We start from the raw sequence: 15,357 nt of genomic DNA on the forward strand, positions 1-15,357 counted from the left end.
ATGAAGTTCCTGTTGCATCACATATCACAAGTTGGAATCATTGCTGTTTGTATGTTGCTTTGGAATGGTTTCAAACGCCCAAGGGCAGTGGGAAGAGGTGACTCCAAATAACAATGGCCGAGTCCAATTCATCAGTTTCAGAGACGATGCTGAAGCTTCTGCACCCACCTTTAACCAAAACCAACAAGTGAATGGTCTATTTTGGCTTCTTCTTGAGGTCCCCACCATCTGCTGTTAAATTGACCCTAACTGCACCCGATGTCAGGAAATGGCTACGAGCACTGAATGCAGCAAAAGTTGCAGGTCCTGCGTGGACTGCAGCAATGTCGAACCAGCTGTGCCTCAAGTCAAGCTGCTTGTCTACAATGTCAGTATAAATATTAGTAGTACAATTAGTATCTGCCAGATAATGTGCAAAAAATGCCCACAACAGAACAAATTCTATCTGGATAATTGTCCAGGTAGCGTAGACTCAAATCATCAGCAAAATGATGGAAGAAATACTGCAAACCATCAATGAGCTCATTGATGCTCAGTTATGCTTTTGCCAGAATCACCTGACTCTAGTTTTCATTATGGCCTTGCTCTGCACGAGGACAAAAAGGCTGAATTCCAGAGGTGAAGTTACAGTAACAATCCTTGACATCAAGGCCACACTGACTGATGTGATCAAGAGATCATGGTTTAACTGAAATCAGGGGAAATCCTTCCGGAGGTTATTGTTGTACCTTGAATAAACCTTAAATTGGCAGTGTTCAATCGCTTCAGGGCAGAAACCTTGGCCCATCAATAGTCTTCCCTTCATAGTGAGGTCAAAAGTGGGAATGTTCGCTGGTGGTTGGGCAGTGTTATCTGTTACTGTATGCAACAAGTCGAGACAGCATTCGGGTATTGGTTCATTAATGGCAAATAACATTCGGGCCAAGCCACGCAATGAACTCTTCCAACGAAAGAGACTGATAACTTACTCTCTGCATCCAGTGACATTACCATATTTCTGATCAAGTTCAACTTCAAGTTTATTGTCATTCAATCTTACACATGAGCAAAACATCATTCCTGTGGGACAAGATGCAAGACACAGTCACACACAGCACATAGTGTCACAATCCAGCACATGGAATAAGAAAGCCCTTAACTCTGAGTGGAGTCATCGGGACGCCGTTGTGATAGCGTTTTTTTAGCAGGCTTTCTTATTTTTTACGAGGCCGAGTTGCTAGCTTGACGCTCAACCCAGCACGGATGGAAAGCGTGCAAGGGAGCCGGCTGGATTCGAACTCGGGAGCCTTCGCTCCGAAGTCCAGCGCTGATGCCACTATGCCACCAACCAGCCAAATCCAGCACATACAGTCACAAAATAATATTAACACATGAGTCTCCCCCTCCCCCTCCAGCTTTCAAATCCCTTACTCACTCTTCCTTCAGTTAGTCCTGACGAAGGGTCTCAGCCTGAAACGTCGACTGCGCCTCTTCCTATAGATGCTGCTTGGCCTGCTGCGTTCACCAGCAACTTTGATGTATGTTGCTTGAATTTCCAGCATCTGCAGAATTCCTGTTGTTAACACATGAGTGTTCAGGTATGGCCTGAAGATTGACAGGTGGACATAAAGTGCGACTGTATACTGTTACTGGCACTATTACAATAAAACAAACAGTTGTATAAATATGTGTAATAGTTCGCTACTCGGCAAGGATTACTCCCTTCAGTGCCGGACGGGCTCTGTGGCCACAGGCTCACTTTCAGGAACTCTGCAGTTAATGCTCTGTGTGTCACAGAACTTGTTACTTTTTAATTGCTTACACTACTGGTTCTTTTTTCCCCATGCATTGGGTGTTTGATGGTCCTTGTTTGTGGGTTTTTTAAAAATGGGTTCTGTTGTGTTTCTGTGTTTTGTGGCTGCCTGCAAGGGAACAAGCCTCAGGGTTGTATACAGTACAGTATACATACTTCAATAAGAAACATACCTTAACCATTCTTTGAAAAAATGAAGAGTCACCAGTGCAGGATGAGAGTGTCTGTGAGTTGGGGTGCTGGGGGGGCGGTGGTGCTGGGCACTCAGGCAGCAGGGTGTAAATGTCTGCTGGGCACTCGGGCAGCAGGGTGTACATGTCTGCCGGGCACTCGGGCAGCAGGGTGTACATGTCTGCCGGGCACTCGGGCAGCAGGGTGTTATGAAGTCGAACAGCCAGGGGGAGGAAGTTGTCAGCTAGCCTGATGGTCTGGTTCTTCTGCTGAAGTCTCTTCTGCCTGAGGTTATTGGAAGGATGGAAGGGGTCTTTGACAATGCTGGAGGCACTGTGTAGACAGTGCTTCTGATATAGGTCCAGAATGGCCAATGCCCCCTAGTCAGCACTGGAACACCACATCAATACCGCGGCTACAAGAGCATGTCTGAGCTAGTCATCCTGTGGTCAGCACTGACCAGAAGCTCAGCCATCTGCGGACTGTTGTTACAAAAGGAGGCCAAAGCTGTACATCCCGTGGCAGGTAAATCAACTCTAATGCCCTAATGTGTTTCCACAATTTATGAGGGAGATATCATGTTGGAGATATCACAAACATGAGGAAGTCTGCAGATGCTGGAAATCCAAGCAACACACACACACAAAATGCTGGAGGAACTCAGCAGGCCAGGCAGCACCTATGGAAAAGAGTAAACAGTCGACGTTTCGTGCCGAGACCCTTCATCAGGACTGGTAGTTAGGAATGTGTTGCATTTGGATGAATGAGTGTACTCTTTCAATAAGCATACACTCGTTGCTATCCAAAACAAAGCAACATACTTGATTTGAGTCTAGTGCAGCAAAAACATTCACTTTCTTCATCACCAGCTCTCCTTGACCACCATGAATACCACTGTAAATGGCAATGCAGCAATATACCAAAGTTTCCTCAATAAAGCTTCACAAACCTCCACCACAGAAGTGGCATATGGGAATCTGACCAAGGAATTGCCCTCCAAACCTGCCACTCCACCGACTTGGAAAGGCAGCACTATTCTTTCATAATGGGTCTAAATGACTATAACACCTTACCGAGAGCACTGTGGAACTACTCTGCCTGATTCAATAAGGATGTACTACCACCCACTCAAGGGAAATTGAGGATGGGCAACCATTATTGGCTTTTCCAGTATGCCAACATCCCAAATGAGAATTAAAATCTAGCGGCAGTTAGCACGACTATCACAGCGTCAGTGACCCGGGTTCAATTCCTCTGCTCTCTGTAAGGAGTTTGTACGTTCTCCCCATGACCATACAGGTTTCCTCCGGGTGCTCCGGACTCCTCCCACATTCCAAAGATGTACGGGTTAGGGCCAGTAAGACATTGCTACACTGGCACCAGAAGCACCATGACACTTGTGGGAAGCCCCCAGCACATCCTCGAACTTGGTTAATTGGTCACATGGGTGTGATTGAGTGGGGTGGGTTCATTGGTTAATTGGTCATGTGGGTGTGATTGACTGGGGTGGGTTTGCTGGTTAATTGGTTAATTGGTCACATTGGTGTGATTGGGCGGGGTGGGCTCGCTGGTTAAATGGTCACACGGGTGTGATTGGATGGGGTAGGTTCGTTGGTTAATTGGTTAATTGGTCACATGGGTGTGATTCGGCGGGGTGGGTTTATTGGTTAATTGGTTAATTGGTCACATGAGTATGATTGGGCGGGGTGGGTTCATTGGTTAATTGGTCACTGGGGTGTGATTGGGCGGGGTGGGTTCATTGGTTAATTGGTCACATGGGTGTGATTGGGCGGGGTGGGTTCATTGGTTAATTGGTCACATGGGTGTGATTGGGCGGGGTGGGTTCATTGGTTAATTGGTCACTGGGCTGTGATTGGGCGGGGTGGGTTCATTGGTTAATTGGTCACGGGGGAGTGATTGGGCGGGGTGGGTTCATTGGTTAATTGGTCACATGGGTGTGATTGGGCGGGGTAGGCTCGTTGGTTAATTGGTCACGTGGGTGTGATTGGGCGAGGTGGGTTCGCTGGTTAATTGGTCACATGGGTGTGATTGGATGGGGTGAGTTCGTTGGTTAATTGGTTAATTAGTCACATGGGTGTGATTGAGTGGGGTGGGTTTGCTGGTTAATTGGTCACGTGGGTGTGATTGAGTGGGGTGGGTTCGCTGGTTAATTGGTTAATTGGTCACATGGGTGTGATTTGGCGGGGTGGGTTCGTTGGTTAATTGGTTAATCGGTCACATGGGTGTGATTGGGTGGGGTGGGTTTGTTGGTTAATTGGTTAATTGGTCATATGGGTGTGATTGGGTGGGGTGGGTTCACTGGTTAATTGGTCACATGGGTGTGATTGGATGGGGTAGGTTCGTTGGTTAATTGGTTAATTGGTCACATGGGTGTGATTGGGCGGGGTGGGTTCGTTGGTTAATTGGTTAATTGGTCACATGGGTGTAATTGGGGGGGGTGGGTTCGCTGGTTAATTGGTCACGTGGCTGTGATTGAGTGGGGTGGGTTCGCTGGTTAATTGGTCACATGGGTGTGATTGGATGGGGTGAGTTCGTTGGTTAATTGGTTAATTGGTCACATGGGTGTGATTGAGTGGGGTGGGTTTGCTGGTTAATTGGTCACATGGGTGTGATTGAGTGGGGTGGGTTCATTGGTTAATTGGTCACGTGGGTGTGATTGAGTGGGGTGGGTTCGCTGGTTAATTGGTTAATTGGTCACACGGGTGTGATTGGGCGGGGTGGGTTCGTTGGTTAATTGGTTAATCGGTCACATGGGTGTGATTGGGTGGGGTGGGTCTGTTGGTTAATTGGTTAATTGGTCATATGGGTGTGATTGGGCGGGGTGGGTTCACTGGTTAATTGGTCACACGGGTGTGATTGGATGGGGTAGGTTCGTTGGTTAATTGGTTAATTGGTCACATGGGTGTGATTCGGCTGGGTGGGTTCATTGGTTAATTGGTCACATGGGTGTGATTGGGCAGGGTGGGTTCATTGGTTAATTGGTCACTGGGGTATGATTGGGCGGGGTGGGTTCATTGGTTAATTGGTCACATGGGTGTGATTGGGCGGGGTGGGTTCATTGGTTAATTGGTCACGTGGGTGTGATTGAGTGGGGTGGGTTCGCTGGTTAATTGGTTAATTGGTCACATGGGTGTGATTGGGCGGGGTGGGTTCGTTGGTTAATTGGTTAATCGGTCACATGGGTGTGATTGGGTGGGGTGGGTTTGTTGGTTAATTGGTTAATTGGTCATATGGGTGTGATTGGGCGGGGTGGGTTCACTGGTTAATTGGTCACACGGGTGTGATTGGATGGGGTAGGTTCATTGGTTAATTGGTTAATTGGTCACATGGGTGTGATTCGGCGGGGTGGGTTCATTGGTTAATTGGTCACATGGGTGTGATTGGGCAGGGTGGGTTCATTGGTTAATTGGTCACTGGGGTGTGATTGGGTGGGGTGGGTTCATTGGTTAATTGGTCACATGGGTGTGATTGGGCGGGGTGGGTTCATTGGTTAATTGGTCACTGGGGTGTGATTGGGCGGGGTAGGTTCATTGGTTAATTGGTCACATGGGTGTGATTGGGCGGGGTGGGTTCATTGGTTAATTGGTCACTGGGGTGTGATTGGGCGGGGTGGGTTCATTGGTTAATTGGTCACATGGGTGTGATTGGGCGGGGTAGGCTCGTTGGTTAATTGGTCACGTGGGTGTGATTGGGCGAGGTGGGTTCGCTGGTTAATTGGTCACATGGGTGTGATTGGATGGGGTGAGTTCGTTGGTTAATTGGTTAATTGGTCACATGGGTGTGATTGAGTGGGGTGGGTTTGCTGGTTAATTGGTCACATGGGTGTGATTGAGTGGGGTGGGTTCATTGGTTAATTGGTCACGTGGGTGTGATTGAGTGGGGTGGGTTCGCTGGTTAATTGTTTAATTGGTCACATGGGTGTGATTGGGTGGGGTGGGTTCACTGGTTAATTGGTCACACGGGTGTGATTGGATGGGGTAGGTTCGTTGGTTAATTGGTTAATTGGTCACATGGGTGTGATTGGGCGGGGTGGGTTCGTTGGTTAATTGGTTAATTGGTCACATGGGTGTAATTGAGCGGGGTGGGTTCATTGGTTAATTGGTCACTGGGGTGTGATTGGGTGGGGTGGGTTCATTGGTTAATTGGTCACATGAGTGTGATTGGGCGGGTTGGGTTCATTGGTTAATTGGTCACATGGGTGTGATTGGGCGGGGTGGGTTCATTGGTTAATTGGTCACTGGGGTGTGATTGGGCGGGGTGGGTTCATTGGTTAATTGGTCACATGGGTGTGATTGGGCGGGGTAGGTTCGTTGGTTAATTGGTTAATTGGTCACATGGGTGTGATTGGGTGGGGTGGGTTCATTGGTTAATTGGTCACTGGGGTGTGATTGGGCGGGGTGGGTTCATTGGTTAATTGGTCACATGGGTGTGATTGAGCGGGGTGGGTTCATTGGTTAATTGGTCACTGGGGTGTGATTGGGCGGGGTGGGTTCATTGGTTAATTGGTCACATGGGTGTGATTGGGCCGGGTGGGTTCATTGGTTAATTGGTTAATTGGTCACTGGGGTGTGATTGGGCGGTGTGGGTTCATTGGTTAATTGGTCACATGGGTGTGATTGGGCGGGGTGGGTTCATTGGTTAATTGGTTAATTGGTCACTGGTGTGTGATTGGGCGGGGTGGGTTCTTTGGTTAATTGGTTAATTGGTCATATGGGTGTGATTGGGCGGGGTGGGTTCATTGGTTAATTGGTTAATTGGTCACATGGGTGTGATTGGGCGGGGTGGGTTCATTGGTTAATTGGTCACATGGGTGTGATTGGGCAGGGTGGGTTAATTGGTTAATTGGTCATATGGGTGTGATTGGGCGGGGTGGGTTTGCTGGGCCGGAAGGACCTGTAGCTGGCTGCACCTCTAAAGTCTAAAAAAAACCCACCCTCCAGAGATGGAAACTGAACCGACACTTCATAAAACAAGTATCTGTTTTAATCTCCCCCTCAAAAATTCTGCTTAGAAGTCTCTATCTTTCTGCTTTAGGATAAGAAGTTGGTTGGCTGCCGATACGACTGGCATCAGACTGGCAGTACGGTCGTTCTCACAGTTTATGCAAAAACATCCAGCCCAGAGCACAGCTACGTAGATGCTAACCAGACAATGGTGAGCGTGGTATCAGTGAAACCAGGAGTTTTATAACCTCCTGAACAATCAGAACCACATATTCAATGTTTGTTTTTCAGACAATTGGATGTAAGATTTTCAATTTGAACCGTAGTGTAGGGGCATTGGGTGCTGTTTTAGGAGGCTCGGTGCAATTTTTTTACTGTGGGCACATGCTTCATTTGCTCTGTTTGTCAGAAATAGTGCAGCAGTATCTATAGACTTAAGCTTGAGAGGTTCAAACATTTTTAGGAACCAACTCAACACCGGTCCCACTCGTGCAACCACTATGGGTGAGCTACAGGAAGTGAAAGAGTTGTGCTTCACTGTAGTACATGTCACCTTCTTGGATCAGACTGAATAGACATTTGCTTAGAATTATACACAGAACTTGATGTGAAAGCAATTAATTTCTTATTTTAAGGCAGGTATCTACTGACTGCGAATATCAGAATAATTATAGTTAGCAGACCATATACATGTATAAACCGACTGTGTTAGTGAAGTTATTGTAAATATAATTCAATAGTACAAGTGACATCAGAAAGGTGTTTTTCAAATCTAGTATTCTTGGTAAGCACATGTTTAATTAACCGTGATTTTCGCATCAACATCAATGCTTATTTTAATATCTTTGCATTGAAGTTCAAACTCCTAGACTATTTCTGCATTTCAGAAAGGGAAAGCTAATTACAATATTGTATTTTGTCTTTTACAGTTGACTATCCACATCATGTTTGAAAAGGACAAAGTTTTTCACAAAGTATTAAATCTATGGGGTGTAAGTACTTTCTGAGATTTTTCAGCCTTCCTGCTTGTCCTATGTAGCTGCTGCTTCTCAAAGGATGTGATCTTTCTGATACAAAGTGAAAAGAGAAACTGGCACAGAAGTATTGCTTTCTAACGTCATAAGTAATTGTTGCAGGGCCCTCAAGAGGATTAAATCAATAATACCGAGTTTGTGGTGTCGTTGAAATTCCATGTAGCCAGCAGAGGGCGCCCTTATCACAGGCGGTTTCAACGTACTGGGAAATTCTGATGACTTCGGTAGCGTTACGCCAGCAGATTTTCCAAACTGTTAAATGTAACTCCAATAACATCCAGACACAGTTTTATTTAACTTTTTTAATGTGTTACATAATAGGATAATATATTCTCCAGCGAACTGAGTGAGTTTAAAGAGACTGGTAAATATACCAACGTTGAGGACCCAGTTACAGCCACACAAACGGCCCATAGTCCCAGCCCTCTGTCCTTGCTGCCTAGACATCAGCTCGATTTAGAGACGAAAGAGTGAACAAGTACCAGGCCATGTGGACAGTCTGAACCACTGGAAGGCAGGTTATTTGAGTTTTAACGTTTGCTGAAATAATAGCGCAAAGCCAAAACAGTTCGGGGCATTCAGGAGTTTGAAGTTCAATTCCGTAAGGAGGTTGACTATGTCCTCACTGTGGAATGCGTGTTTTTTTCCCCCATAAGAGCTCCAGTTTACCCACGCAGTCCAGAGACATGCCGGGTAGATTAATTGGTCATTGTAAATTGTCCCGTGATTAGTTTAAGGTAAAATCAGGGTTGGAGGGTTGCTGGGGCAGCGTGGCTTGTCGCTAAATTAAAAAAAATGAAAATCTACTTGGGAAATCCTTTCATGACAAGGAGACAACACGATGTAACATTTTTTTTTGGGGGGGGGGGGTGGTGAAATAATCATCCAGGAAAATGAGCGACCCGAAAGTGAAACGCTGCTGTTGCTACGAAATCTCAGTAGGTCGGGCAGCATACGTCGAGAAACCGGTAAGGTTTCAGGTTGATTGACTCACAAGAAAAGAAATGTTATGGCTCTTATGTAGGAAAATAAAAGACTAATTCTGATTTTAAATCTCGCCCCCCCCAACCCCAGGTTGTAGATACAAGTAAAAGCTTCGTCACTATGGGCCCAACAAAAGTGGAAATCAGCCTTCGAAAAATGGATCCTGTGAGCTGGGCCAAACTTGAACTGCCTCCGCATAAAGTTGAAGAGAAGGAAGAAAAGAAAGAACAGAAGGAAGAAAAGAAAGAGAAAGGAGAAAGCCAAAAAGAAGAGAAAGTAGAGGAGAGTAAACCTATTGCTCAGAAGTTTAATGAAAAGTACCTGGGCGATGAGCCGCCGCCTCTCGAAGATGATGAATCTGATGATAGTTTAGGACTATCTGATACTGAAGAAGAATTTGATTGATGTTTCATTGGATCCAACAACAAGTAGCAAAGTACTGCAATTTTATACAGTTTTGCTTTTCTGATGTTAGAAAAGAAGCATAGTTTGCAGTGTGGAGTATCCCCTAAACATTAAAATATTTGCAGAATGTAAGAAACACATGCAAATAAATGATCATTCAGTGATCATTCCAGAGCGTAGTTTGATTTTAAGGTTTCAAAGATGCCATGTTGCTTATCTGGCACTCAGCAGAATGTTTCTCCAGCTAAGTGTCCGGAAGATTATAACTTTTGTCTTTAACCTCTGCTAAAGGAAGCATTCACTGATTTCATTCCTCGCCCTAGTAATGATCTGAAACTACACCACACTATTCAATGTTTTGGTATGATTTGTTTTTGCCTGTTTTCTGATAACTTCTGATCTGCTCCTGGTGACTTACTTATCTGTTACCAAACCGGCTATTTCATCTCCCGGCTCCTGGTTCAGCACACCTCCTCTTTTGCACCTTTGTTAACGGGCTCTGCAGATTGGCCGCCTCCTCTTTTCCACCATCCGCATCATTTCCAAAACTCTGCTGTCTATCTGCTTTGTTTGATATCAAGTTCATTGCGACACAGACAAAACTGTGGAGGAGCTCGGCAGGTCAGGCAGCATCTGTGGAAATGAATAAACAGCTTCAATACCCTCACCTGTTCACAATGTCTTCATTCTGTGTGCAGCACTGTCAGATTGTCGAGCTCTCACAGAAGTGATACAAGCGACCGAGTCATTGTCTCAGCTCTCAGCACGACAGTGACAAGCCCTGTCACACTACACCTGTCCACAGAGGGGCTTTACTGTAGCGTGGTGGTGACGTTACAAGACTATTTGCCACTGTCTAGCAACATCCCATCATTCTGGAGAATTTAAATTAAATATATAAAATCTGGAGTTTAGAAGAAAAGTTCTTGGTAATGAAAGGCATGAAAGTTAACGGAGTTTTGTAGAAAACAAATCGATCTGGTTCATTATTGTCCGTCGGGAAGAAATGTACTGTCCCTGCATCCTCTGGTTGATTGGCGTCTGAAGGTGTGCAGGCTCAGTGACAATTAGAGCGGGACAATCATGCTGACTTGAATAAATTATAAGCAACCAACCACATTTGAGTTATCAGAATAAATGAATGGATGAGAAACTCCGCACTGAAGTGGCTTAAGGATTCAGCTGTGCAGTATGGGGACTATGCGACGTGAGGTACGCTGCTGCAGGCCACTGGCCTGGTGTTTGTTGTATTCCGCAACATTTTTCAAATTGTTCAACGTGGTACATTGAGCCAGACATACCCCACTGAAGGCACAGCCCTCAGATAGGAGCAGAGAGCAAAAGAGGAAATAGGTAAATTCATGTCCAGGATATCCATACCAACTCACCCGAACGCAGCGCACAAAAGCTTAGATTCCAGTTCCCTGTAGGGCCGCTAAAGCGCACCCTGCTGCCCCTCCGTCACAAGAGCGCTTGGCCACAATGCAAAATTAAAATCTGGTGTAGACTTTGTAAACCAGTTTTGTATATCAAAACTCGTCATCCAGCCCTTCAGATTAGTGCACAGAAATAAAAAAAAGTTCAAAAGGCTCACAACCCTGGAAGAAATGTTCCTGGTGGTGGCGCTGAATAGGTGACCCCGATATTGTAGACACTCCGGCCATGGGAATGAACACGCCAGCGTCTATCCTGTCAACCTCCTAAATGAATCAATGATGTAAAATTCTGCTCCCACTTGCCTCAGAACTTACACCTGTGGGCTCTGGAGAGTTAGAGTTGTAGGTAGGGCGGGAGGAGAGTTGGGGGCCGAGGATACTGACAGGGCATCCATTGATCCAGGGAGCACAAGGCCAGCTGGGTCGCATGAGGTGGAACACTCGCACCCCTTCCCCTGGGTGACACTGGAATGGCATCATCCCCTGTCAAATTTCCCCGGACTAACTTAAAACCTCTTGATACCAGTGGGTACCGCAAGCAACTGCTCCTATCATCAGCTAAATGTCATCTTTACTGGAACGCATTATGTTTTAGTCAGTTAGTGTCTGTAATACTCCAAAGAAGGGTTGAGGACTGAACAGCGAGAACTGGCAACTTCATTAAGATTAAACCATTTCCTTCCCTAGATACAGTACCTACCAATCCTTCTCACGTTTTTGTGGAAAGTGCAGCTGAAATATAATGTTATGAAGATGAGACAATCTGCAGATGCTGGAAATCCAAGCAACACGCACAAAATCAGCAGGCCTGGCAGCATCTATGGAAAAGAGTAAACAGTTGACGTTTCGGCGAGATGAAGGGTCTTGGCCTGAAATGTTGACTGTTTAGTCGTTTCCATGGATGCTGCCTGGCCCACTGACTTCCTCCAGCATTTTGTGTGTGCTGTTATGTTATGGAAGTCCTCATTAAAGCCAGAGTTTCAGTCTCTGGAACAGAAAATGAGGTCTCAGAAATGGATTTGAGGATTCAGCTGAAGGGGGTATTAACTGTCAGCAAGACCACTCCTTATCTGATCTTGGAATCCCCTCTGGAAAAGAGCTCACACCACGATCAATAAACAGAGCACATGAGAGTGCAGGAAATAGAAACTGGGTTTCCTCCACTCGAGCGTTCTGTATTTCCTGATCTCACGTGCTTGGCTGAGACCACCAGCGGCGAGACGGCAGGCCGGAGCTCCGCAGTCCGAGGTGCGTTGGGCTATATACTTCAGGCAGAAACTAACCCTACCTTCCTCTATCAGATTTTTGCTTTGAGATTGCAGAGTTTTGAAACTCTTTGAAACGCAGAATATTTAAAGAGAAAGGGAGGAAGGGAAGATCTTTTAAAAATCTAAATAAGTTGAAAGTGTGTGGAGATGCGAGAGAAACAAAAAAAAAGCAAAGACAGTCAGAGTTTAAATTAAACTATCAGCCCCTTATTGATGACCCACACGGGACTCCTCCCACCATCTCAAACGATTGACGTGTCCTCTTTTCCCGAACATGCTCCTTCATCATCCCTTAAACAGACATTTTTGTCTGTAGCAAGAAAAGGAACTTCAGTTTTCAAAATACTTCTGATCAATATTACGAGAAAATAACTTGTGTGAGAACAAATATCCCATTTAGGTTGCACAAACACTTACTTAACAATCACGGACTAATAAAACGGGTAAGTGACTACACAATCACAAGTGCTGCAAACAATTAAAACCCAAAGGCGTTGGCTGGAGACATTTCCCTTTTAATTTCTTTGGAGGGCGAGAAGTGGCGGTAGAAGATACTGTACTTGCTTGATAGAGAGCATGCGCAGTAGCGAATAGCGAGTGAAGTTTCTTTCGAGAGTTTGAAACGGGTTCAAGTCTAGAGCGTCTGAAGACAGCGAACAAGTGGGAGGAGTAGCAGGGAGATTGGCTGGAGTATCAATGGAGAAAGTTCAGAAAGAATATCTATTCAAAGTATTAGTGATTGGAGATCTGGGTGTTGGAAAGACCAGTATTATTAAGCGGTACGTCCATCAGATCTTCTCGCACCACTACAGGGCCACCATTGGCGTGGACTTCGCTCTGAAAGTGTTGAATTGGGAAGAAGACACAGTAGTAAGACTACAGCTTTGGGACATTGCAGGTATGAGTGGGCATCGCGGCTGGTTAACTGTGTATTCTCCGTGCGTGAGTCCATACCTAATCGGAGTGGGTTTTTTTTTGCTTTTGCAGAAAAGATGAGTATTTTAACAAATATTCTCCCCGAATCAAAGTCTTTCATTTTTTTTGGTTGCAATCAGTGACACAGCATTACCACAAACTAAAGCATAGCGTAACTCATGATGGCTTGGAACATGAGTTGTTACTTAATGCCTGTGTTTTGAGATGAGTCAGAAAGTTGGTGACCGAGATTCGAAATCGTGATATTCCAGGACTTGTTCATCAATTCTCGCCCTTCCATTTGACGGCTGGGCAGGAGCGATGGACGATTATTTCTGAAGCCGCTTTCTCAATAAATAGCGACAACGAATTTGCAACTACCCGTGAAAATTCACATCTTCATTTGAGCGTCCGCCGTTCTCCACAGACACACACACACACACACACACACACACACACTTCAGGCTGCGAATCAAGACGTCGAGAGTAGGCGGTAATTAAATTTAATTTGCTCTCCCGTGGACAGGACATACCTGAGCAATTTTCCACATGGTCATGAGTTGATATCACTTGGTTAGAGGCGTGGCTAGTTCTGGAGCGCATGCCTTCGGTGTCTGATTTGATAACTAAATGGCATTCTCAAGCTGTTTGTCGACGTCGTGTATATTATGATATACTCAAGTACAGTGTATACACGAATGCAATGAAAAGCTTGCTTGTATTACTTAATTCATCGGCGCCTATGGTTGAGAGGAGCTTGGCAGTCTCGAACACTCAGCTGCCCAGGTTGGATGGAGTTGGTGGCAAATGCTTTAGCCTTTCCTTAGCCTTCGTCCCTGCTAGGATGTCCTTGGAACAGCGTCTGGGGTTAACTGCTGACTTCTCCCCTCATACATGACTAAATGTGGAGGAACTTGTGTGATTGCTCTTGGATTTTTTTTGCTGTTATGCGCACGTTATTTGGAATGTCTTCTGAAGCTTTATAACTTTAAAGATTGGAAGTATTATAGGAAATGAGAAGCTTAAAATCCATTTGCTTTGTACAATAATTGTTGTAATACCGGATTGACTCTTGACATTCATGCCCCAAGTACTAGTATGTTTTAGGAGAGGAACTGGAGAATCGGTGGATTTTTTTTACACTTTGGTCTACTGTGCTCGTGCTGAGGGCGGGAGGTATGAACCTTGAGCTTGATGGTTTAGTGATCAGTCAGTCATTTGATCTCTTCCCCCCCCCCTCCCATCCCCTTTTTGCCTCCTAGAGGAAGGTGGAAGTGGCTGTAGGTCTGAAATTAGCAGGTCACCTCCTCTCCAAACCAAAGGTATGAGGTAACTGTCAATTCCTACCAGGGTGGTTGAGCACCTGAACGTTCAGGTCTGCATGGTTCAACAGATTTGAGTGTGTGCATTTACTAGGGAAATGCACAAAGGATTTGACTGTTAAATTGATTCTAGTTACATGGACAAGCCTTAAAAAGTATTGTTCTGTACAGTCTGTTCTGATGCTTAAATAAACTCTTACCACGGGATGGGCTTCTTTAATAATGTTTATTTGGGTTGGTAATCGTGTAGTATTCAAGGCTTTAGCCTAACACCAGATATATTCCCTTCATGTCATGCACATTTGAATGAGTAGGCGATGCTTTAAAAACCACTTGGCTGACATTACACTATGATCATATTGGCATGGGCAAGCTAAATTTAAAATGGTCCCTAAAATTCCAAAAATTTTATTCTGGCAAGGTTTCATCTGATCTGTAATTCTTGTGATGTGATGGACTGGATGTTGCCATGGGCTACGGAATATCATCCTTTCCATCACTGAGTTATTAGTGTAGCGGGAACAGCATTTAAAATCTATTTTTAAAATTATTTGCAATTCCCATGTTCTGTTTTGGGTCTAAATCAGTCTTTTAGTTCCACTTGCTTTTAATGGCTATTTCCCATTTTGGGTGGGGGAAAATCCGGCCAATATCTTGAGTGTCACCTGCAGCCACTTGAGTGAAGTTGAAGCAGATTTCTATAGTGGGATGCAAGCTTTGGAAAAAGTAGCCGACGTTGTGCAGAACACTTTCCATGTTGAATGTCCCAATTTGGAAGCACCAGTTGGAATTTGGGAATTACTATGCAAATTTACTTTTTTGCATGAATGTCTTGTGGACAAGTTGCATAATGTGGAACTCTGATACTATAAAAGCTCCAAGAGACAAAGTGATTTAAAGGCCATTATTCCCTTGCCTCTGTTTCAGTTGGCATTTTGGTTCTAGTTTCAACCAGTTGCCTCCAGAATGAGATGAAAGACTTGTGGAGTTTTGTGTCACCACCCCAAAAGCCAGGTTTTGCCCTGATTCTGGGTGGCATGTTTCAGGATGAAAAAGTTGTGTGGGG

General features: G+C 45.2%; 2 protein-coding genes across 2 annotated transcripts in view; both read left to right on the forward strand.

The window, feature by feature from the left end:
* The window catches only part of zgc:92429 (uncharacterized protein LOC445063 homolog), a 46,653-nt gene extending 35,916 nt beyond the window's left edge, over positions 1-10,737 (forward strand). The window contains exons 10-12 of the mRNA XM_063060874.1: positions 7,019-7,138; positions 7,857-7,919; positions 9,036-10,737. Coding sequence (XP_062916944.1) covers positions 7,019-7,138; positions 7,857-7,919; positions 9,036-9,350 — 498 coding nt within the window. The 3' untranslated portion in view covers positions 9,351-10,737. The remainder of the gene's footprint in view (positions 1-7,018; positions 7,139-7,856; positions 7,920-9,035) is intronic.
* A 1,910-nt stretch (positions 10,738-12,647) lies between these two features.
* Positions 12,648-15,357, forward strand: part of LOC134353046 (ras-related protein Rab-38-like) — a 39,578-nt gene continuing 36,868 nt past the window's right edge. The window contains exon 1 of the mRNA XM_063060875.1: positions 12,648-12,952. Coding sequence (XP_062916945.1) covers positions 12,751-12,952 — 202 coding nt within the window. The 5' untranslated portion in view covers positions 12,648-12,750. The remainder of the gene's footprint in view (positions 12,953-15,357) is intronic.

This window comes from Mobula hypostoma, chromosome 10, assembly GCF_963921235.1.
Source record: "Mobula hypostoma chromosome 10, sMobHyp1.1, whole genome shotgun sequence".
NCBI classification, from domain to species: domain Eukaryota; kingdom Metazoa; phylum Chordata; class Chondrichthyes; order Myliobatiformes; family Myliobatidae; genus Mobula; species Mobula hypostoma.